Raw genomic sequence first — 24,133 nt, 5'->3', positions numbered from 1 at the left:
ACTGGTGAGCTGAGGGGCCATTCCTGTTGCTCTCTGGACCTTGCCCTGAGGACCACTGCCACAATGAATGCATCAATACACCTGAAAGAACTAAAGCTTGCTTTTAAATCAAATCAGACTGATCCAGGGTATCCCTTTGCTTTCCTACTCTTGTGTGGTTTCTGAAAACCGTGTTCCATTTGAAAGTCAAGACTCTTGAATTGGTACCAGATAGGGTATGGTTGCTTTTTTTTTTTTTCCTTTTTATTTCCTTCCAGTGAAAAACACTATTTATGTAATAGTAGATTTCACCGATTAGACAGCACAGATTCCTCCCCCTCCTTCTTATGCTGCTGTTTTGTAAAACGGTTGCATTTAAAAATCAAGTATATTCTCCCTAGTGATACAGTTATAAAATAAACCTCATAGAGGCAGAAACCAGTTTTTAGGTCTAAGACTACAATGAAAAATAATAGGAAAAAAGATCGTACTTTTCTATACACACAACTGATGTTAAAATATATAGATAATATTAAAACTTATAGATGAGATCTGATGATCGACAGCCTTCCAACCTTCCCACTCTGTGATAGCCTCCATAACATGGCAAATTCTGTCTTCTTCAACACTAAGCCTGGCCAATGTAAAAATGATCTTTCCTCTGTATAACGCATAGCAATGCTACGTGCTAGTAGCTGTGGTCCTGACCCCAAAAGGCTCTGCTCTGCCACTATTTATTGCTTTGGATATTCCTTTGGATGTTAGGAACCAGCAGAGCCTGACTTCATGAGAAATGGATGAACCCTTCTGAACTCCTTCATTTGCTCTCATTCATTTCCAGATCTGAAACAAAGCTGCACAGAGATTTCCAAACACATTAGTATCAGGCAGCTGGCTTTCTCTTCATTTGAGGTCTCCAGGGTTGCTGTTTCCTACTGACTCCAAGAAATTCTCTGTCTTTCTGGCTCCTTCCTTCCTTCCTCCTATTCTCCTACCACAGCCCCATCCTCTGAGTTTGCAACCAAGTAACCCCTTGGCCTACATGCTTCAGCTTTTGATGAAGCCTGGTCCTCTCATAGAACAACTTGGAAAAAGACAGCTTTTCAGCTGCCTTATCTTTTAAGAACAACTTAATTTCTAACTGGCAGTAAGCCTGAAAAATGATTGCCAGATGCAGCCCCTGGTTTGGGACTGTCTGTAGGACAAAGGCCCTTTTGAGACCATTAGTGCTCTCCAGCTTGACAACTTTGTTCAGTTGCTCACTGCCTGTCAGGATCCACTGTCAGTGGGCATTGTGTTCAGGCCACAGCACAAGATTGAAGCAGACATGTGTCCTACACAAAGACAGCGTCACATTTGTGAGCTAGACTTTGGCTCGAATTACATCTCTGAGCAGAGGAGAAAGGTTGCATAGATATAGCCTAGGCTGAGCTGGAAATGATGCCCACCCACTTAATCCCTGGTCAGACTGGAGGACTTGAGAAGACAGAGAAAACACTGAGTTGTTTTTTTCTGCCCTGAGGTGGAAAGTCTCATCTCATGGAAGGAGATGACACAAATCAAGTAGTGCAATGGGTCATCCCTGTCTAGTGGTACCATCAATGCTAACACCTGCTGGTCTCATATCACATTTTTTTATCGAACTCTCTGTAAATTAGACCAGAAGTTACAAGATCTGCTCAATGTTAGTCCACACCACTTGGAATACAATCATGAAATGCTCAGTGTTTTCATTATCTCTGTTGGTATCTACCAGCATGTGGAGAAATCACATCAGCAACATGGCTGGAGTAGTGGAAAAGCAGGTGTTCACAACACTGCACATCATCTCTCCATGGAGGAAAACATTGGAAAAGGCAGAGAAAAAAGGATGTTACTTTGTTTCTGGAAAAAATCCAAGCCCTGCATCACTAAATCTACTAATGCTAAACATTTTCAGAACTTCTTTTCTACAAGAAAACTGAAATTTCTTCTCTGGATAATTTGCATATACTGCAATTCCCTGTGGGAGAGAAATTCTGAGTTCCATTCAAGTCTGCTATCCTAATTTGCTTCATCTTAAAGTTTATGAGATTCTGTAAGTCTTTCTTAACTGCTGTCTTCAAAATCTGCACCTTGCACAGACTGATCCTAGAAGCCTACCAGCCAGATGACCGTGTTCTGTACTGGGAGTCTGAACGTTTGTGTAAAATTTGCTTTGTTTTGCTTCTAACCTAATCCAGGAGTCAATAAACTACAATGAAATGATGAAACTATTGAGATATGAATGTAAAGTATTACCCTGTGCTACAGTAACAGAAATTAGTCCCATCATCTTTCTTCTATAACTTCCATTTTCTAGCTCTAGCAAATAAGGTCCCTTCCTAGAGACCTTCAGAGAAAGTGAAATCATGTTATCCTAATTTTGTTCAAAAGATTCTTCAGAGTTTCTTGTGTGAATTCTAGGATTTACACTGCCTTGCAGATAAGTTAAGGGCAGCCGTGCTCTGCACAGTTGGAAGAGCAGCTTTTAAATGTGCTGCAGCGTCTGGGACAAAGAAAACCCTCATAACCTGCAGCACATCACAAACACAAGGGAATCAAAACCACCTCCGTTTTGCTAACAGAAAACAGACTGTTTTGAGGGTTAAACAGTATCTATCTATATTCTAAAGCAACAGTAAGATGATTTTTTAAAAGCGATTCGTTTTCACCTCGTTTCAAGCCCTGAGAAGCTCTCAGGGCCGCCCACTCCTTCACCTTCTCCAGCCCGGTTAGATTCAGCTTGTCCGGAGCTGCCCTCTGCCGCCTGTTCTTCGAATTACACTCTTAATACAGCAGCGCTTGAACAAGAGTGCGATAATTATCGAACTGTTCAGCAAAAATTAATTCAGTGACCTGGCTTGGGCTTTTTTTTAACAAAGCTTAATTCTACTTATTTATCTCAGCTTCCTACCACTGTGCTTTATCTCTGTTAGCTACATGAAGTCTTCTTTCAGCTGCTTCCCTCCCCTTGTGTTGGCACTTTATCTGAATTGTGGTATTTTTAGCTCCTCAGCTTCCTTCACTTGCACATCTTCCCCTGCATTTCTCACTGTCCTTAGAGAAGGAATTTTTGACCTCAGCACTTCAAGTATTCCTCAGAACTCCTCCCTCACGAGCTTTTAATATCTTCAAAAATGCCATACTTCACAATCAATTTTTTTCTCCTCAGCCTTGTGGATTTTTTTTTTTTTTTTTTTTTTTTTTTTTTTTTTTTTTCTAATCTGGGTCCCTTGCTGTGCAGAAGGCACATTCATTAAAATTGCTACTAAATGGCCAGGTTGTACTTTCCATCCAGATTCTCTGCTCATGTTAGCCAGAGCTAATTAGGCACAATCTCTTTCCTATGCTACTCACAATCACAGCAAGTACAAATTGGAGCTCTTTTCCTTCTCACTCCCAAGTCGTTATGTTTTTCTTCCTAACCAACCTAGATTAAAGCATTTTTGAGCCTTTATCAACCCTCATGTTTGTGAATTCCTCTCTGGCTTTTACACTATTTATCTTGCTTATAGCTCATATTAAAATACAACCACTTACTGCGTTTATGAAGATGAAAGCATAAAAGGAGACAATCAATAGATGCCCAGATAGTATTTTTAAAATACTTTCAGTGAAGTGCCCTGAACTCAATATGTTCTCATGACATAGTGGAATAGAACCAGGGACCTGAAAGCTCTTTGAGAACTAGAAATCTTTTTGGAAATTTAAAAGAATATGGCAAAGTTCTGATGTTAGTTTGAAGAGAGTACTTTTAAGAAGATATTAAGATTAGTAGTCATTCAAAAATCTCTATGCTTAGCTTTACCTTACGTAAAGGAAGAAACTTCAGATAAGTAATGGAAAAAAGAACCAATAATTTTATGCTGCTTTTTTTTTTTAGCTGTTACAATACCTGTTCATGTGACCACGTCCGTTCTGAGCCATCCTTCACACAAATGTCTAGCCTCAGTTCAGTCCCCGTGGCTCCATGTTTGCTGTCCACACAGAGATTGGCTGCCACATTTCGAATCTGTAAGGTCAAGCAGCAACATTTTGCATCAAACCAGGCTGCAGAACATAATCTCCAACATTATGGGGTTATGAATTTAGCCATCTTAGAAACTGAGGGACTTGAGTCTCAGTAGTACAGAACTGGCCACAGAGGTTCCTCACGCTGTCTGTATGGTTCTTCAAACAAACTGCAGTGAGACTTATTCTTAAAAGGAAATGATCACTTTGGAGGCTGAAGCAACTGAATAATAACCGGTGACTATTACTCACACCATTTACGCACCACTGCTCCTAAGGAGGCTTTTCTGGAGAACTGGATTGAAAATGCACAGGCTGCCCACTACTAGTAAAGACAGAAAAATGCCATATTTATTTTGAAATAACACATACATTTCCCCTCAAATACTCCGGCTGAGCTGTTTAAAAATGCTTCAGACACTGCCAAAGTGAAAAGGATTTCTTAAACTTTCCATTTCAATGAGATGCATAGACAGTAAGTAACTAAAGCCTGTGCACATTCATTATTCATTTGGCCGCACTTCAAGTGCTGTGCTCAGTTTTGGGCCTCTCATTACAAGAAAGACATTGACGCTCTGGAGCACATCCAGAGAAGGGCAACAAAATTGTGAGGGGTCAGGAGCACAAGTCTTACTGAGAGCAGCTGAGGGAGCAGGGATTGTTTAGTCTGGAGATGGGGAGGCTCAGGAAAACCTTATTGCTCCCTAAAACTACCTGAAAGGAAGTTGTGGGGATCAACTTCTGCTCCCAAATAACTGGTGACGGGACAAGAAGGAATGGTCTCAAGTAGTGCCAGGGGAGGTTCAAGTTGGATATTCAAACATTTCTGACATTCTTTCAACTACTTTGATCCATATGTTAAAAAAAGAAAGGCTAATTGCTGAATAGAGCTGGGGAGACATTTGTAATTTTCAATGGATTTTTTTTTTTAAATTATTCTTAAGCCAGTCATCATTGTTGTCATTTTATATTAGACAAACATAAATATTGCTACTCTTAAATATGGATTATCTCACAGAAAAGATAAACAAAACCAAAACAGGATGAAAAACAACCCATTGCTGAAAAGAACACAGGGAGAACAAAAATGGTAAGCCTTATACCCAACAGGAGAGCTGCTTTGCTCTTTCTTTTATTATTATAATTATTTTGGAGGATTGGAATTTAGTCTGTTCATCACGTTCTAAGAAAGATTTAGACAGATGGGAAAGCAACAGGAACTGGCAGAAAAAAAACACAAACACCACATCACCTTCAGGAAAGGCTTTAGGAATTGCATTTGCTTAGCTTAGAAAGGAGCAGATTGAGCAAATGATGTGAGCAGCAGTTTGAGCTTCAGAATTCTGAGCCTTCATCAGAGCTCAGAGGCATATTTTTTCAAAACATAGACAAGCACAGTTCTAGGGCATTTTTTTTCTTATTTCAGTGCAATGAAACTGCTGTAAAAGCAATTGCTGCTAACCTTCTAGTACATACAGACAGGTGTAGAAACCCAGCACTGAGTCCCACAGCAGAGTCATGTTAACTAAAAAAAAAAGGATGAAAGGTACTAAGTTCTCAGTAACCCTCCCCTCATTCTCATATCATCCATCAAAAGAGACAGATAAGAACAGGAAGTGGAAAAGATTTATTTTTATCTATTTTTTTTTTTATATGAAAAATCTTCTCCAAAGATTATTTGGATTCAGATCTCTAAAATGAAAGAGAATACACTCCTCATCTAATGAGCGCTCATCAGATTAAAGGGCTGACATAACTTTACCTAGATGTCATTGCTCCATCCTGTTCTCATTCATTCGGATATTGTGGTAAATGTATTCTAAGCATTTCTGGAAGGCTTTGAGCCAAAGCTACATTTAGGATATTCACTGCTGGAATCCACCTCTCTTTTTTTTATTTCCTCTGTTCTTCCCTCTGCTCCTGTAATGTTTCCTCAAGTCAGTTTTTCTTCTGGTTTGTTGCAGCCCACATGTTAATTCACCTTTTTCTTTGTTGCTGTTGTTTTATCCATCCTTTCAGTTGCAGAGGGGTAGTGTTTTGTTTTTCATTTTCTTTTTGTATTATAAGCATTTCAGTAAATCTGTGCTTTTGTTCTCTGGTATTTCTGTGTGGCCTTGGCAGTCACTAGAAAATAAACTGTGCCATCAAACTGCTGCCAGAACCACAGGGAATATTCTGCTGAACACCAGCTCTATGTTGTCCACAAATCCCCTAAGATCCCTTCACAGAAGAAGGAAGGAGAGTAGGAATGCAGCAAAGAGATGATGTATTTTCACATATACATCGGTACACATCTGAACTGCTTTGACTCCAGTCACACGACACAATAGATGTCAAACGTTTAAGTTACAACTAGAGACACAGCTAGCACTCCTAATACACTCCCATTTCCAACATTTGTAGCTGGGCAATCGTGGAGGCATTTTATCTTTCATATAGTTCCTAAAATACTATCTGAACACACACTGGGATGACGCTACTAAGAAAGACTGCAGACCCTATAGTTCTTATAGAGAGCAATTCATGTGTTCAAGTACAGACTCTAATGGGCTCTTATTCTACCTGTTCTATAAGGAAGGGGCAAGGCCAAAAGTATAGAGACTCTTTCTGTGCTGCACCAATGTTTGGGAAATAAAGACTTGCCAAGTAAGGGAGATCTCTGCTGCTGTAGCATCTGATTTCTGTTTTTTAAGCAAGCCATAAGTAGAAAGGACTGCTTAAGTCTACATACAGTTGTCCTTGGGGCTTATGAAAAAGAGTTAAATAGACATTAAAACTACAGCCTCTTTTCACAACATTAGCAAGCCTATATAAAAAAAAAAAAGATCCTGAAGAGTAGTCAAAGCCTTAAGAAGCAGATTAGCTCAATTGCACTACAAAAGCATGAAGGGGAACATTTAAAAAAGGGGTTGGGATATTACAGGACAAAAGCTCTTTGAACTTAGGTTTTGTGTTCGGAGAAAATATTTGAAGCTGTTGATTTGATAAATATTTTTACACTAACTTTTAGGGAAAAGAACAAAGGACTCAGACATACAAAATATTTTTGGCAAGTGTTGTCAACATAGCCATCCACACTACATTATTAGTTCCTGTTAAAACATTTCATTTTAAATTCAGGGTTTGCATGCTTAAAGTATCTCTGCATTTCTCTCTGAGGTGCATTTACACACAGCAGAACATTCTAAATAATACAATGGAGGGAGAATTGTTTTCTTCAGAGTGTCTGGTATGATGCTATGGTTTTGGCCTAGGAGAAAAAAATGTTGACAGCACACCAATGTTTGTAGTTATTGGTGAGCAGCTTCATACAGAAACAAGGCTATTCTAGTTTCTCAGCTCATGTTAGTGAAGGGCTGGGAGGGGTATAAGGAGAGACAATAACAACCAGTTCTAAATAATTAAGAAAAAGGCGATAGTCACAATCCATTTCAAGAAAGAAAGATCTGCTTACCCATCCCAAGGATCAGGGCTCACCAAATACTCCAAAAAGAGAGATATCCACAGAGACCCTCCTCTTGTATCAGCCAGTCCTTAGATGACACTTAGAGAGGGGTAGAATTGCTTTTATCTGTGAATTGCTTTTACCTGTGCTCCCAGGTTGTGTTCCTTCACCAGGTGCTCAATCAGGTTGTGACTTAGCAATTCCCATTCAGAGGGACAGAATCAGAACAGCTGATTTAAACTGGCTTTAGAGATATCCTATGCTATATGATATCAAGCAGAAGGAGTGTTTTGAAGGGGGGCATCGGGGAGGGGAAGTTAATCTCACCATCTTCTGCCACTTGAGAGGAGCGCAGGGCATTGGTTGGGGGTTGGTGAGCAATTCATAAAATTGTATTATGGTTTGGGTTGTAAGGGTTTCCTATGATCATCTCATTCCAGCCTCCCTGCTACAGGCAGGGACACCTCCCACTAGAGCAGGTTGCTCAAAGCCCCATTCAGCCTGGCCTTGAATGTCTCCAGGGAGGGGGCAACCACAATCTCTGGGCATTCTGGTACAGTGTCTCACTACCCTCACAGTAAAGAATTTCCTTCCTATACCTAGTGTAAATCTACTCTTTTCCAGTTTAAATCAATGTCTCCTCATCAAATCCCTACATGCCCGTATAAAAAATCCATGTTCAGCATTGTCATCTTAAAATGACGAAGGTGGAGATGATACTGTGGCTATCCTCATGGTGCCCCATACAATGCAGCAACATGAGATGAACCTTGATGTTATCAGCTCATGTAAACACTTCCCCTATATCTGACTCTATGCTGAAAATAAGAAAGTATCTGCAGCTCTTGGAAGACATTAACAACATCCATTTATGTTGCTTTATTTGTCTGAGCAGCACTTAAAGATGATTTTAGGACATGCTTATATTCTCAGATAACCCTAGGGCCATCAATGTCTACAGATCAAATAAGGAGAAATGAGCCACCTTTCCTGCCAACAGATACATGGCAGTTTTAAATGGATTCATCATTTGTGTGAGCCATAAAAAGGAAAAGTTGAAAGAAGTCAGGCACTGCTAAAGACCTCTCTGAAGAAGTAGAGGACTCTGCTGTGCAGCATGACAGTGATCCTGATGGAAGAACTGAGAGAAGCACAGCTGTGCGGCACTTGTTCTTTGTGCAATGGAGAATAGCTCATTATACTACTTTTGTACAATGACCATGTGACAATTGGTGGGATGATACTGACTCATTAAGGCTATGAAGGTGAGACTTTAAAACCAAAGAGATTAGTGCATTCTTACCTTTTAATCCCTTTTCAGATATGCTACTTGATTTAACTTCACGTGTGACATTTTCATGCCAGTGCTATAAAACAATTCTATAAAATCCATGAGATCTGGACTGAAAAACGAGTATGTTCAGGTCCTATAGCTCAGAACTGTTGCAGTGACTGAGTGACTTGCTTTGTATTACATTACCAAATAAGAAGTTTATGCAACAACAAATGAAACCAAGCTTAAATATTTGCCTTCTGACCCAGTGAAACAAATCAATCTTTTCATATCTCCCTGACAATAGGATTAGTAAAGTCTAAAACAAATTACAATGGCTGACAGTATATGATTGATTTACTGTAAAATGTGTTTTCAAAGGTATTGTTGGAAGCTATGCAATACACACGCAGTGGCTTGTAGATTTAAAAGAACTTCCTAAGAAAACATTCAGTGTACAGGTCTCACCTAATGCAGCTGTTGTTTTTTAACTTCCTTCAGCAGGACTTCCAGTACACATTACAAATAAATTATTGCGCCTTTGAAAGAGAATGGGATGGTTATTACTGTTTTTCAGCTGGTAGCACAGTGTCCAATACATCTTTAAGAAATGGAACAAAATCTAATTTAAAATTTGCCTTTTTTCCCCCCATGGCAGGAGAGAAAACAGTACAGTGTCATGGTTTTGTAATTTTGTAATTTTGCTATCAGTATTGCCACAATCTAAACATCAATGTCCAAGTAATGGATACTTCGTTGAATGTGCAGTACACAGAAGAAGACTACATAGTGCTCCAGAAGAACAACAGGAGTACAATAAGTCACGGCACCACGGAGACTCTATATAATCTCGTTCCCGAGCTGGAGTGCCCGCCTTCTTCTCTCGAACTTCTCGGAGAGTGGGAAGCGTTGCCAGGCCGTGTGCCTAGAGTTCAAGTAGGCCTCTCGGTTTTCGGAGACTCTCTCTCTTTCCTGTGTTCGGTGAGTTTTGTTAGCCTTAATTATATATATTGTGTTATCTTGTATTTCGATATCATATTTCAGTAAAATAAGTTTTTCCTCCTAGATTGTCGCTGTTTTAGCCCACTCCTTTTTTCCCCCTCCTTTTCGGGGCCCCGGTTGGGGGGCGCTCGAGGTGCTTCCCCTGTCACGGGCATAGGTAAAATCTAAGTAACCCGTGACAGTATTTTTGGTGGAGAATGCGGGCCATAGAGCTTTTTCTAGCTTTTAGAACAACTCTCTCTTTTGCTTCTTAAAGAGGCAGCAGGTACCCGATTTGCTACCAAAGACGAGTGCAGGCAGACGGCAGTAATGCACAACAGGGTTCGCTTGCTCCCCATTCATTGGGATTTGATATCGTCCAGTTGAGAGATCAGGGAGGTGATCAGTAAACTCACTCACCTTTGGTACAGTCCCATATGGCCAGTGCGTAAAGCCAGTGAGAATGGAGGCTGACAGTAGAACTACTGTGGCCTGAATGAGGTCACATCCCCATTGAGTGCTGCTGTGCTGGACATGTTAGAACTCCAGTATGAGCTGGAGTCAAAAGCAGCCAAATGGTATGCCACCACTGACACTGCTAATGCCTTTCTTTCCCTTTCTTTTGGCCATAGGCTGTAGGCCGGATTGCCTTCACCTGGAGGGGCGCTCAGTATACTTGGAACCATTTGCCAATGGTGCAGACACAGCCCAACTATTTCATGGGTTGGTTCAAACTGTACTGGAACAGGGTGGTGCTCCTGAACACCTGCAGTACATTGATGACATTGTTGTGTGGGGTGATACAGCAGAAGAGGTTTTCACAAAAGGAGAGCAGATCATCCAAATTCTTCTACAAGCTGCGCTTGTCTATTAAGCGAAGCAAAGTAAAAGGACCTGCCCAGGAAAATTCAGTTCTTAGGTATAAAGTGGCAGGATGGACGTCGGTCACATCCCACCAGATGTGATCGACAAAATCACTGCCATGTCTCCACCACTAGCAAGAAAGAGACACAACTTTCCTGGGTGCAGTGGGCTTTTGGAGGATGCACATTCCAAACTTACAGCCTCATTGTAAGCCCCTTTATCAGGTAACGGCGGAAGAAGAATGATTTTGCATGGGCGCCCTGAGCAGCAGCAGGCTTTTGAACAGATTAACAAGAGATAGCCCGTGCTGTAGCCCTGGGGCCAGTACGAACTGGACAGGATGTAAGAACATCCTCTATACTGCTGCTGGAGAGAATAGGCCCACTTGGAGTTTGTGGCAAAGGAGCTCAGGAGAGACCCGAGGCCGACCCCTGGGATTCTGGAGTCGATCATATAAGGGGTCTGAAGAGTGCTACACTCCAACTGAGAGGAGATCTTTAGCCGCGTATGAGGGGGTTCGGGGCTGCTTCCGAGATAGTCGGGATTGAAACACAGCTCCTTTTGGCACCCTCGACTGCCAGTGCTGAACTGCTGATGTTTCAAAGGACAGGTTCCCTCCACCCCATCATGCTACCGATGTCACCTGAGGCAAGTGGATTACGCTGATTACAGCAGCGAGCGCGAATGGGAAACCTCAATCGTCCAGGAATCCTAGAGGTAATCATGGACTGGCCTGAAGATAAAAGGTTTGGAACATCACCAGCAGAAGAGGTATCATGTGCTAAAGAGGCCCCACCATACAACGAATTACCAGAAAATGAAAAGAAATATGCCCTATTCACTGACGGATCATGTCGCATTGTAGGGAAGCATCGCAAATGGAAAGCTGCTGTGTGGAGCCCCACACGACAGGTTGCAGAGGCCACTGAAGGTAAGGGAGAATCAAGTCAGTTTGCAGAGGTAAAAGCTGTCCAGCTGGCCTTAGATGTTGCTGAACGGGAGAGGTGGCCAATGCTGTATCTTTATACTGACTCATGGATGGTGGCAAATGCCTTATGGGGGTGGTTACAGAGGTGGGAACAAAACAACTGGCAACGGAAGGGTAAATCTGTTTGGGCCGCTGAATTATGGAAGGACATTGCTGCCCGAACAAAGAATATGGTTGTAAAGGTGCGTCATGTGGATGCACATGTGCCCAAAAGTCGGGCTACTGAAGAACAACAAAACAACCATCAGGTAGATAAAGCTGCCAAAATTGAGGTGGCTCAAATTGACTTGGACTGGCAGAATAAGGGTGAATTATTTCTAGCTCGATGGGCTCATGAGACCTCAGGTCATCAAGGAAGAGACGCGACATATAAGTGGGCCAGAGACCGAGGGGTGGACTAACCATGGACGCTATTGCGCAGATTATTCATGATTGTGAAACATGTGCCATATTAAACAAGCCAGAAGGATGAAACCTCTCTGGGAGGAAGGGCGTGGCAAAAGTTATAATATGGGGAGGCGTGGCAGGTTGATTATATCACCTTGCCACGATCTCGCAGTGGTAAGTGTTATGTGCTTACCATGGTGGAGGCAACCGCTGGGCAGCTTGAAACATATGCAGTACCCCATGCAACTGCTCGAAACACCATATTAGGTCTTGAGAAACAAGTCCTGTGGCGACATGGCACCCCAGAAAGAATTGAATCTGATAATGGGTTGTTGAAAACTATGTTGAAAGCAATGGGTGGTGGAACATTTAAGCACTGGGAGAAGAATCTGGCAGAAGCCACTTGGTTGGTGAATACTAGAGGATCTGTCAATCGTGATGGTCCTAGTCAATCTAGCCCCCTACACACTGTAGAAGGAGATAAGGTCCCTGTTGTACATGTAAAGAACATGTTGGGAAAAGCTGTTTGGGTCCTTCCAGCTTCTGGAAAGGGCAAACCTATCCGTGGAACTGTCTTTGCCCAGGGACCTGGGTGCACTTGGTGGGTAATGCAGAAGGATGGGGATGTTCAATGTGTGCCACAAGGGAATTTGATGCTGGGGGAGTGCAGTCAATAATTTTATGTATTTATATGTATATATGTTTGCATGTGTAGTGTATTTTAGTTATTATAGTTGTACATTTAGTTATGTTACATGCAATTCTACTATTTAGCTATCACAATTTTACATACGTGTATATATATGTATATATTAACCATGATGTAATAATGTAGAATAAGGGTGGAATGTCATGGTTTTGTAATTTTGTAATTTTGCTATCAGTATTCCACATCATAACATCATGTCAAGTATGGATACTTCTGTTGAATGTGCAGTCCACAGAAGAAGACTACATATCCCAGAGAACAACAGGAGTAACAATAAGTCACGGGACCAGGACTCTATATAATCTCGTTCCCAGGCTGGAGTGCCCGCCTCTTCTCTCGAACTTCTCGGAGAGTGGGAAGCGTTCCAGCCGTGTCGCCTAGAGTTCACAGTAGGCCTCTCGGTTTTCGGAGACTCTCTCTCTCTCTGTTTCGTTCGATTTTGTTAGCCTTAATTATATTATATTGTGTTATCTGTATTTCGATATCATATTAGTAAAATAAGTTTTTCCTCCTTAGATTGTCGCTGTTTTATCCCACTCCCCTTTTCCCCTCCTTTCCGGGCCCCGGGGGGGGGCGTGAGTGGCTTCCCCTGTCACGGCATAGGTAAATCTAAGTAACCCGTGACATACAGTAATCTCATCCAAAGAACTGACAATCTCACTAACCTTAATCTGTCTGGATTCATCGTTGCATTGCTGTGCTGCACATATTTTGGATGTCAGAAGGCAGAACAAAACATAAAATGAAAGATACACCCTGCCAGCTTCAAAGGACAAAAGGCACAAACAAGAACAAGAGATAAGGTCGTGTTGAGGGTAGTGGAAACAACTAGTTCTTTGTTTCTCAGATTTACTTCTTCTCTGTTGCGAATAGATTTTGTTGAGAGATTTACGTATCAGATTTTAAGTAAGAGTGTTTTCAGGAAGAGAGGAGTTATGCAGGGGTTGTTTATGAGATGTCTGATTTTACACCACATAGCTTCTACTATCTGTACATCAAGATACTAGAGCCAAAGACTGCCTGAGCGCCTCTTTGTTTATTCTTCCTCAGACTGATTTAAAGTCTTTCCAAGTGCAAGCAGAGAGAGTACTAAATGGCAGTCAGCCTTGGCAGAGACTTCTGGTGTGTTTAGTCAGCAAGGTTTCTAGAGCTGCTTGATTCTTACAAAACAGTAACACACAGTCTGTGTTCTCTCTGTGTTTCTAATTATGGCAGCCATTGACCTCCAAGTTTGTTGAAGTTCTTACTAAGAGCCAACAGATTAATTAAAACTTCATAGGATTGTGATAGCCTTGGGGAAAAATAGAATGGTAGGACTGAAACTTCTTTTACGTGAGAAAAACTGTATTTTAAAGGAAACAAAATCTTTGGTCTTCATTTTCTTCCTAAGAACACAGTAAGTACTTTTAAGGTACAGATTAGTTACCACTGCTACGATGTGCAGTTTACTTTCATGAACTCATGCCTTCATGCAAGGAATGTATCGGTAATGATGTGAACTGAATTAATATCTGAATCACAGTTTCTTCCACTTAGACCCTGTCATTGAGTTAAGAAATGTTTGGCTGTCTGTAGAAGTTATAGATCTCATGATCACAGTCCTTGAAGAATGCACATGTATGCATGTGGAAGACCATGGAAGAGGACATAGCAGTAATGACACAGCCATGACCAAGCCTGGCTTCTACTGACAAACTTGTTACCTCTTGATATAAATATATGCCATGAAATGTGGGCAGCAACATTAAAGATATAAGATCCATTAACAGCAAAGGATTTCCTTATTGTTGAGAAGTAATGACTAGTAAGACACACATAAATTGAAGGAAGGGACCAAAGGAGGGCGAAAGGGAGGGAGGGAGGGAGGGAGAATAATAAAGGTATCTATGCTTAGTCCTGGATGCACCTTGACCACTGAGGATATACTGAAACGGTCTTATAAAAAGCTTTGGTCAAAAACTGCTTTCTTCATTTTGTCCTAGAACCCCAAGAGCATCTCCAGTAAAATAAGTTCAAAACAGCACTGATATTCTTATGTTTTTCAAATATTAGCAAAACATAGAAAGAGGAAAGTCTTTCTTATAAATCTTAATGAATTGAGAGGAAAAAGCTGTATGTGTGTCACTTTCAAGATGCAATGAATCAGCAGCAGCTTCTAGGAGTAAAAGGCCACTGAGACTTCCAGTACAACTATGGAAGTCATTTCCTGTCCCTCCAAATGTGTTTTCATTTCAGCTACAGAAAACAAACTGTCAAAACAGGGTTTGCCATGGCTCAGCTCTTCAGAAAAGTCTGTAGGCAGATCTTCTTTGAGTATGGTTGGAGAGTTCCAGCAGGCTGTTTGCCCACTGTTCAACTTCCTTTTCCTCTCCTTTCCCTTCCCTTTTCCCTAAAAGGCACATTCCACATGTCTGCTACCAGCATGTGGAACCTACAAAATGCAGACCACAAGCTCAGCAAAATTAGTCTTTTTAAAAGAAAACTAGCAAGGCTCACTTTTCATATCTGCATATATGAGAAAAACAGACCAAACATAACTGCACCTGAACAGTAATCCTGGTGAACTGAAAGTCTAGGAGGAGGTATATAAGCAGACACACAAAAACACGGTATTGACTTCAGACCTCCTTTTTGCTAATGAGACTAAAATCAACTTGTGATATGCAATAACGAATGCTACATATTCTTTTCCATGTTCTTGTCCTCATCGGACATGTATCTTATGGCCTGTACACGCTAAATTGTAATGAATTATAAAATGGATAGCAACAGTCCTAAGACATGACAGTTTTTCATTTTAATGGCTAATTCCGGGATGAACTCCCTTAATAACACTACTTATCACAGTTGCCAAATATAATTTCATACTCTTAATTTCCTGTGATGTAAAAGGTTAGGTTCATTCAAATTTCCTCTTATTTGTATTCCTCACCTCTCCCCAGGCAGCAGGTGGAGGCTCCACAGGCGGGTAATATTTGGGAACATCCCAAGCCACTGCAGCCATGAACCACTTGAAATCTTTACATTTCAGGTGCTTGCGAAGTTCCTTCTGGGCAGAGATATCACCAGTTGAGAGATGTCTGTATTCAGGCCGTCGCTGGTAAATGTACTCTGCGAACTCATCCATCCACGTCTCTGCCACACGCTTCAGGTTCTGTGCAGCAGAAAAAACACAAATAATATTTTTTCATGCATTGACTGAAATGATATTGATGTTGGGGATAATTAAACAAACAAACAAAATCAATAGCCCATACAACTTGTAATCTTAACAGGTCCAATTTTTTATTCTTAACATGTAGAAAAATACCAGCAAACATAAGCTACCTGTAGTGTAGAGCAACCACTACAGAATATTAAATATCCTTTTTTCCTGCTGACTTGGTAAAATAAAGTCTTTTCTCTGATGAACACCTTATTTTACTTCCCATTCTTCATGCATCTTCACACAGGTTTTGATTAATGCTGGATGTTAAACAGATTTTCTTTCAGCTGCTCACATTTGTACTTGCGCCTTTTCTGGTTAGCTTAGAGCCTACTAATGAACACAAACAGTTTGATCTATTTCTTCTGATGTATCTCGCTTCACATCTGAAAGGCATCTAAACCTCAGCCATCATATGACCTCTTTACCTAGTTTTTGCATTTCTGAGCCTTCTCCAGTCTTGGCTAATTTCTCTTCACTAAGGGTGGGGATTTTTTCTATTTCTGTATGTTATTTTTCTACATGAATTTATATACAGATGTTGAAATGGAATACAGATTTAGTCTATTCTGCATTACCACAGCTGCCCAATAACTTCTTATCTCACCAATAAAGCAACGTCTCGCTGGTTGACATTGACACGCTGAAGTATTCTTATTGCTTTGTTTGTAAAAACAAGATCATCAAGTTTTGTATTATTCTTTTTATAGAACACTAACTGCAAAATGCTGAGATTTGCTCTGTAATAAGCTGGAGGACAATATGCATCTGATTATCAGTAGCATAAGATAATGCTTCTTCTCAGAACATCCTCTGCATGTAAGTTAGCTTGACTCTTACTCTGATTTGCTCTTGAAATTCATTTGAAAGATCCTTTCTTGAATTTTATTAATCTGCACAAACTAGAAGTCTCTGAACTAATATGACTGATCTGAACATAAAGACAGCAAGATACAGAATGAGCTTTTAGCTGAAACTGCAAGGTAAGTTTCTAGGTGTTTTTTTCTCTGTGAAGAAAATACATTAAAACCTGCAGGATGGTAAAGCCAGCAAAATTAAATAAGTTTATGGAATCACATCACTTCTATCCCTACACAGAAATGCCTCATGCTTCGCACAAGATTGCCTTTTTTTTTTTTTTTTTAATTTCATAAAAAAACTGCATTTTTTTTACCTTAGAAGACATTTGAATTCAAGAATACAGGAACTGGGTTGGACAAAGAAAGCCAGAACAAACTGCAGAACAACATCTAAATAGCAATCCCGTGCATTTAGCAGAAACCAAATAACACATTAATCTACCAAGTAAAAGTACTATATGATGAGACTCTGTACACCTGAGACCAAAATATGCCTAAGTATATTAAACCCAACAGCCAAAATCTGGAAAACAAGTGTGATCATTCTAGCATTTTCCACTTAACACTTCATTTACTATAATGCAAATAAAGTACTATAATGCAAATATTTCTAGAAAATATCATAATACTTTTTGGTAATCTCTTTATCTAATAGCATCATTTCTATATTAAAAAGTAAAAGTACAGTACATTTCTTAGGAAATAAAAATTCAAAGTATCTTCAGCAGAGATGCAGCCCACTGGTATTATAGAAGACTGCTGGAATTTTCTCCCTTTATTTTGCTAATCTAAAAGAACTGCATCCTTACCTAGATTATTGTAACTGAATGAGAAAGGAGTCCAACAGAAATGCTGCATATTATTATACTTGCTCATTAGCTCAAAATTCCCATTCACCCATTAAAATCTCCTTGCTATCCAACAAACCCTTAATTTGATGTAGTTACCCTGTGATGGTAGGAACTTATCGAATTTGAAGAAAATACAGTTCTGCTCCCCAAATATGAGGTAAGCTGCTTTATTCATATATCATAGAATATCCTGTGTTAGAAGAAACCAACAGGGGTTCCTACTACACAAAATTCAAATCCAAAACTGAGAGTGATGTCCAAATTCCCCTTGAACTGTGGCAGTTCAGTGCCATGCCCACCACTTCATGGTGCAGAACCTTTCCATAATCCTCAGCCCAACCTTTCCATGATGCAGCTCCATGCCATTCACCCAGGTACTGTGCTTAAACCTGCACAAAGTGCTGGAGGTGAGGCTAAACCAGCACAAAGCAGAGTGGAACAATTCCTTCTCTCACCTGGCTAGTGCTTGGCCTGGTGTATGCCAGGGTACAGTTGGCTTTTTTGGCTTCCAAGGCACAGTGTTGATTCAACTTGCCTTTAACCAGAACCCCTAGATCCCTTACTGTGGGGGCTGATCTCCTGCTTTCTGTCACCTAGTCTGTACATATATCCAGGGCTGCTCCATCCCAGGTGCAGAATCCAGCACTTGCTCTTGTTAAACTTCATGTGGTTGGTGATTGCCCAGCCCTCTAATTTGTCAAGATCTCTCTGTAAGGCCTTTCTACCCTAGAGGGAGTCCACAAATAGCTTCTTCTATTTTCATGGTATATGCAAGTGTACTTAGTATATAACTTTGAGTTTTGCTGCGAGCTCATAGATGAAGATGTTAAAGAAAACTGGCCCTAAAGTGGAGCTCTACAGATCTACACTAGTGACTAGCCACCAGCCTGATTCAATTCCATCTACTATAAATAACCATTTGAGCCTGACCTAAGAGCCAGTTGTTCATCCACTTCAATCTTTATTTCTCTAGCTGAGTGCTGGACATTTTATGTGGAAGGATATTGTGAGAAACAATGCCAAAAACTTTTCTGGAATTCCAAAATTTTTTATCAACTGCTTCTCTTGGTCAATTTGGTGGCTAACCTTGTCATAAAAGGAAAAAAAGTTCATAAACAGGACTTTCTCCTCATGAACCCAAGTTGGATGATTAATGACTGTATTGTGCTTTTCAGTACTCCAAGAATAATCTTCTTCATAATTTTACCAAGCACTGAAGTGAGACTCACTGGATCAAAATCTATGTAAAACATTGTTCCTTAGTTCTTCCAAAACCTATGCTTCTATCCTATGCTAAAAATTTTCCACTACTTGTCAGATTCTATAGTGAAACTGTATGTTCTTGGCATGTTTATACATTGTCATTATTAGCTGAATCTGTATGAGATAGAACTTTGAATTTCAGTGGGTTCCCTTTTAAAAATATAAACTCCTTATTTGCTAGCTCTTAACTCTGGGCTATTTATAGACATGATTGCAAGGAGCCCTCCCTCCTGAAGTAGTGGAAAGCTCTTTCTGAACTCGGTTGCTACAAGAAGAAAGCATTGTGTATCCAAACACTTTAAAGTGGTTTGTTGTCTTCAGTTGACATGACATTCTTATCTTTATTATCACTTCAGAAGCTCAGTAATCACAGCATTTCACTTTAACGTAAACACTCACAGCCCAGTAACAAAATCTTTAAATAACAGTTAACATCCATATTTAGATTGAATGAAGTCAGGTAGATCAAATTCTGCAAGCTAGACCAGAGCAATCGTACACAATCAAAAGTGAACATCATTCACATTTCTACTTACAGTATAATAACTTATCGTGTCCTTGGAGATGAATGAGCTCTGTTGAGTTGAATATTGCAATTCTGTGGCTGTCTAGTATTGTGAGAAGTTGCTCTATGATAAGAACCTCCTAGGAACATAACTTCTCCACACATATCAATGAGATTCTAGTTTCCTACTGACCTTACCAACAGAAAAGATGAAGCTCACAACTGAAATGCGAGAGAAGTCATCTTACTTTAAGGCTTACTTGTCAAGTGACATACTTGCAAGGAAGTGATTTCACATCCTTTGTAAGTCTCTCCTAGAACTGACTTTCCCACTATCTGTGAGAGTTTGACATTGTGGAGGAAGGAGGCCTGTGTCATGTCCTCCTTGCCTGAGCCTTGAAATGAGGCTAGATATATTCTGGAGCATGTGCCCATATTAAACTCCATAAATGAGAAAGAAGAACCACAAGATCTTGACAGAATGTGAATATAAAACAGGTGCCAAGCCATTTGACACTATACAGCCTTTATAGTTATGAGACTTAAGAGCCTATGAGGTCAGGTGGCATTTTGTGAATGCCTTACAGCACTCCACTCTCACAATAATCTACAAAGAAATTAAAACCAACAAAATAAAAGTTGGCTTGAATCTCTTAATTTCTAACTCTGATAATCTTTGCATAATCTTCTACAGAAAAGAAGTCTTTTAAATGCCAGTTTCCAAAATGCCTTTCCAAATGTCTTTATCAATAAGAATAATCAGTTTGGGGATCTTCATGACATAGTAGATCACATACGCTTGGATTCTTTTACCACAATCTGAACACCTCATCGAAATGTACTCTGAGAGGAAAAATGAATTATGTTTCTACAGCTGAGAAACTGCTGTAGCTTGGCAAACTACTACTCACTGCAAAGTTACAGATGCCCAGAGTTTTAACTGAAGAGGAGAATAAATAAATAAATAAATAAATAAATAGGAGTAATTAAATGAAGACCAGTTCAACACTAAATAGTTGCATGAATTAGTTACACAACATAAGGAAGTCACAGGAATTGTAGATGGACATTTGAAGAGTTTCTCGGGACCTATCCACAACAGACCAGTGATAACTTGTTCTCTGTCCTCATATTCAGTGAAAAGCTTCTCCATGATAAGAAATAAAGCCCAAATATATTTGAGAAGATGCATACTTCTATGTGAAAGGTTGTGACAGTGCCACCTAGAAGCTGAGTGATGCATGCAAGGGTCTTATCAACCTCAGAAAGACTTATTCATCAGGTGCCGTCAATTGTACATGCATGCATTTTTGAAGTGATTACACTTTGAGGCGCTGCTACAACTTTGCTCTTTGATAAATTCTTTACTGTTGGTCTTACATTTGGACAAGTTTTCCTTGATTTTTTATTTAACTCACACATTCAAAACCGGAATTTTACGTTAGATTTTCTTTCAGCAGTGTTCTACGACAAGACAGTAAGTTAAAATGTCACTGATATCCAGACTTCAATAAAGAGTTGAAACTACTTGCCTGGAGAAAGAGACAGAAATATTTCATGGACTGTTTTGTCCTGTTCACATTTATCAGTAAGTGGGAAACATACATCTCTTTGATCAAATGACAGCCCCTTCTTTTTAAAGATGTAAGAGCGTCCGCCTCTTTCAAGAGATGTATTATTACTGAAACTCAGTGAGAAGGTGGGTTCTGGTTAGAAGGTTGGAAAACTGGACTTGGGGAGATACGTAGCAGAGGACAGGTTCATAAATATTTTCTCTGAGCAAGGTTAAACTAGACTGGTCCCTGAGAAGAGAGGGGTAATTCCATACTCCATAATAAAAATGTTACCTAGAGACATACTACTGCACACTGCAAACCTGCAAAACTCCATCCCACAGTTACATCTTTTCCAATTCATATCCCTGATGCTGCAGTTAAGCTACCATTAAAATTCAATTTCTGTTTTCAGTTTCTCCAGATGTTCCTAAGTATGTTTTTGTTCTCCAGTGGCACTAAAGCAGTGCAACAGTTCTCTTACTTGTTTCACTTCACCTACATAACCGTTTTCTTCTGATTTTGTGCCTACCTCACTCCTGAAGTGAAACCAACCCTGATCCTAATCCACAGACTTTGCTTTTGTCAATATTAAACTACCATGGGCACAGGTGCATCCTGCAATGAATTCCTGTTGTCTTACATTTAACCTGGCCATTTTCCAGGAAGCTGTATGTCACCAGCAGACACACACACATCTGGTGTTGTTTTATGTGTCACAACAGTCTTTTCTCTCATCAGCAAGGACATAAAAAATCACTTTCAATTACATCAATCAAACATGAGTCACTGTAGCATGCCTAGAGCCTTCAGCTATGAAGGCTTAGAGCCTTCTGCTATGAAATGTAAGAGGGGATATGACTGTTTATTTGCTACAAAAAATGAGACAATCTCTGCCACAACCAACATATTAATCTATTTCTTCCTAATAACATCCATATGTGGTTGTTTTCTGTCTACCTACTTCATTTTCCTATCTTAAATGTTCTTTATTGTTTGTTTTGTGAAGTACAGTGTTGCTGCTGCTTCAAGACGGGTGTCTTTTTTTATGTCTGGTAGCAGCTGCATTTCATTTGGCTAAAAAAAATGTAACATACAGTTTGTTTTACATAAAAAGTATTTAAGAAGCACACTGGGATCCATCCAGCCCAGAGAACTATACTTTATGTTCTTCTGGCAAACAGGTAATATAATGTAACAATAAATCACTGTGGAGAAGGAGAAAAAGCATGACTGGAGGAACCTATTCAACAAGTCTGGATTAATATGAGAGAGGCAGCAGAATACAAATCCTCACAAGGCTCACAAGGAGAAAAACAGTACCCTAAACCTGAATGTCATGCAAACACCCCTCCTTCAGTGTCAGAACACAATCATTACTCTTTTCTATATATTTATATATTGAAAGCATAATAAAACATTTCCCGGACACCAAGTATACCTTTGTGACGTGGAGATCTCAATGTCTGCCCACATCGATTATGGTCAAATGGGGGCTTTCTTCCCTTTCCTCCTCTTGCCTAACTCCTTTTTTTTTCCTTTGCCATTGGGCAGTGCTACTGTCTGGCAGACTCTTCTCTTGGACATTTTGATTTGGTCCTTTGCACTTAATCGTGTTTAAAACTTAATTAGCTTGCATTCCAATAATGATTTGCACTTGTGTAAAAAAAGCAAGCAAATAAAGAGATGTCTGCAGGTGTAAAAGAAAGGCTTCTCGATGAAAGATGGTGTGCTAACTAGGTGACAAAGCTGGTGGTGTATATAAATAACTCTCGTGGGAGTTAGCACAGCACAGCTGGCAAAGAAGCAAGAGACAGTTTTCAGCCTGTACACTGTAAATACCTAGAAATGAAATTCTAGAGATGTCTGTCACCTGAAAACAGCCAGAGTTTCATTCTCTTTAACAATGTTTGTATCTCCACCACACACACACAAACACAAACAAACAAACAATAAATAAATAAATAGGAAAAAAAAAAGTTAAATCTACACCTTGAAAATGGGAAGAGGTGGTTGGAAAAAGCCAACTGTCACTAGAGGACACATCTCTGCTCACTTGAGGCTGGTTTGCAGGGCTCGGTGCATTGCCAGGACACTTCCTGCCCCAAGCACTGCACTTGCACATCTCTTCAGCCTATTTGTAGGGCTGCTGTGGGAAGAGAAAGTACAGCACAGAATCCTCTTGGCCACCTTAGAGATAACTGTTTCAGAAGGGTATAAATACAAGCTTTATTTACTGACACCTGATCCTCAGTAGGAAGGTGTAACATCTGTTTGCAACTGTGATGCCCAATTTGTGGACTCATACTTGGTATCCTACAGCCCACCTTTGCTGATAATCCTAGAAGAGAGTTCAGTAGTTTGTTTCCAGACACATTTCTTCAGCTACATAACCTGGCTTTCAGTGCCAGGTTGTTTCACAAACACTAGAAAGTATGGTAAGTGCTAAGGAAGTGACTATGAAAGTGCCCATACTGCCCCTGCCACATCTATTGGTTTGCACTCAATTCACAAGAAAACAGCCCTATGAGCTCTCTTTACCTAACTGTTTCTCCTCTGTTCTTTAACTCGTCTGGAAACAAAAGAAAGTGTTGAAGGGCTGCTTTAAGAAAAGCCCAAACATTATCTGCAGCTGGAAAAAAAAAAATAAAAATTAAAATAAATGATCATAATATTAAAGGAAGCTCTGCCAAAAATGCAAATGTATTTACAGCAGCAGATGGTCTAGCTACATTTCTGTATTTAAAGAAATTATCTGTTCAAAGCCACAGAAAAAGGCTGAGAATGGTTCAGGTGGGAATCTGAACCCACCTTTAGCAGCTGAGTTCCTGAAACAAACTCTTGCAAGTCCCAATTCAGCGACACTGTGTAATGAGGCAAATGTCATCGGGCTTGTGTCTGCTGGGTCAGAGGATCACTGTGCTCTGGGATCCCACATCCTGGAGTGTAGGGAGGAATACGGGTTAAGATTAGGATTCACCATGCTGTTGGGATAGCATTCAATGTGAACTTCAGTGGGAATGCCCTTCCCTTCAGGAAGGCCTAAAGCTCTAATGTTCTGAGTTAGGGCTAAAATGCTGTGTAAAATACCTGTAAACAAAAAAGAATTCTGTGGATATATCTTGAAATTCCAAGGTCTTCTCTGTATATCCTGTTGAAAGCGACTGCTTACTGACAATTTTCTTGTAGGTCTGCCAGAATCATGAGTAGAAAAAATACCCCCACCCCAACACAAAGC

General features: G+C 40.1%; 1 protein-coding gene across 1 annotated transcript in view; it reads right to left on the bottom strand.

Annotated features, from left to right (window-relative positions):
* The window catches only part of GALNTL6 (polypeptide N-acetylgalactosaminyltransferase like 6), a 429,124-nt gene that overhangs the window by 17,428 nt on the left and 387,563 nt on the right, over window positions 1-24,133 (bottom strand). The window contains exons 9-10 of the mRNA XM_015861609.2: window positions 15,591-15,812; window positions 3,896-4,012 (exon numbers count right to left, since the gene is read on the bottom strand). Of these exons, the coding sequence (XP_015717095.1) occupies window positions 3,896-4,012; window positions 15,591-15,812 (339 nt within the window). The remainder of the gene's footprint in view (window positions 1-3,895; window positions 4,013-15,590; window positions 15,813-24,133) is intronic.

Source organism: Coturnix japonica, chromosome 4 (genome assembly GCF_001577835.2).
Source record: "Coturnix japonica isolate 7356 chromosome 4, Coturnix japonica 2.1, whole genome shotgun sequence".
Taxonomy (NCBI): Eukaryota; Metazoa; Chordata; class Aves; order Galliformes; family Phasianidae; genus Coturnix; species Coturnix japonica.
Note: the sequence above shows the minus strand (reverse complement) of the source record. Positions and strands in the feature narration are given on the sequence as shown.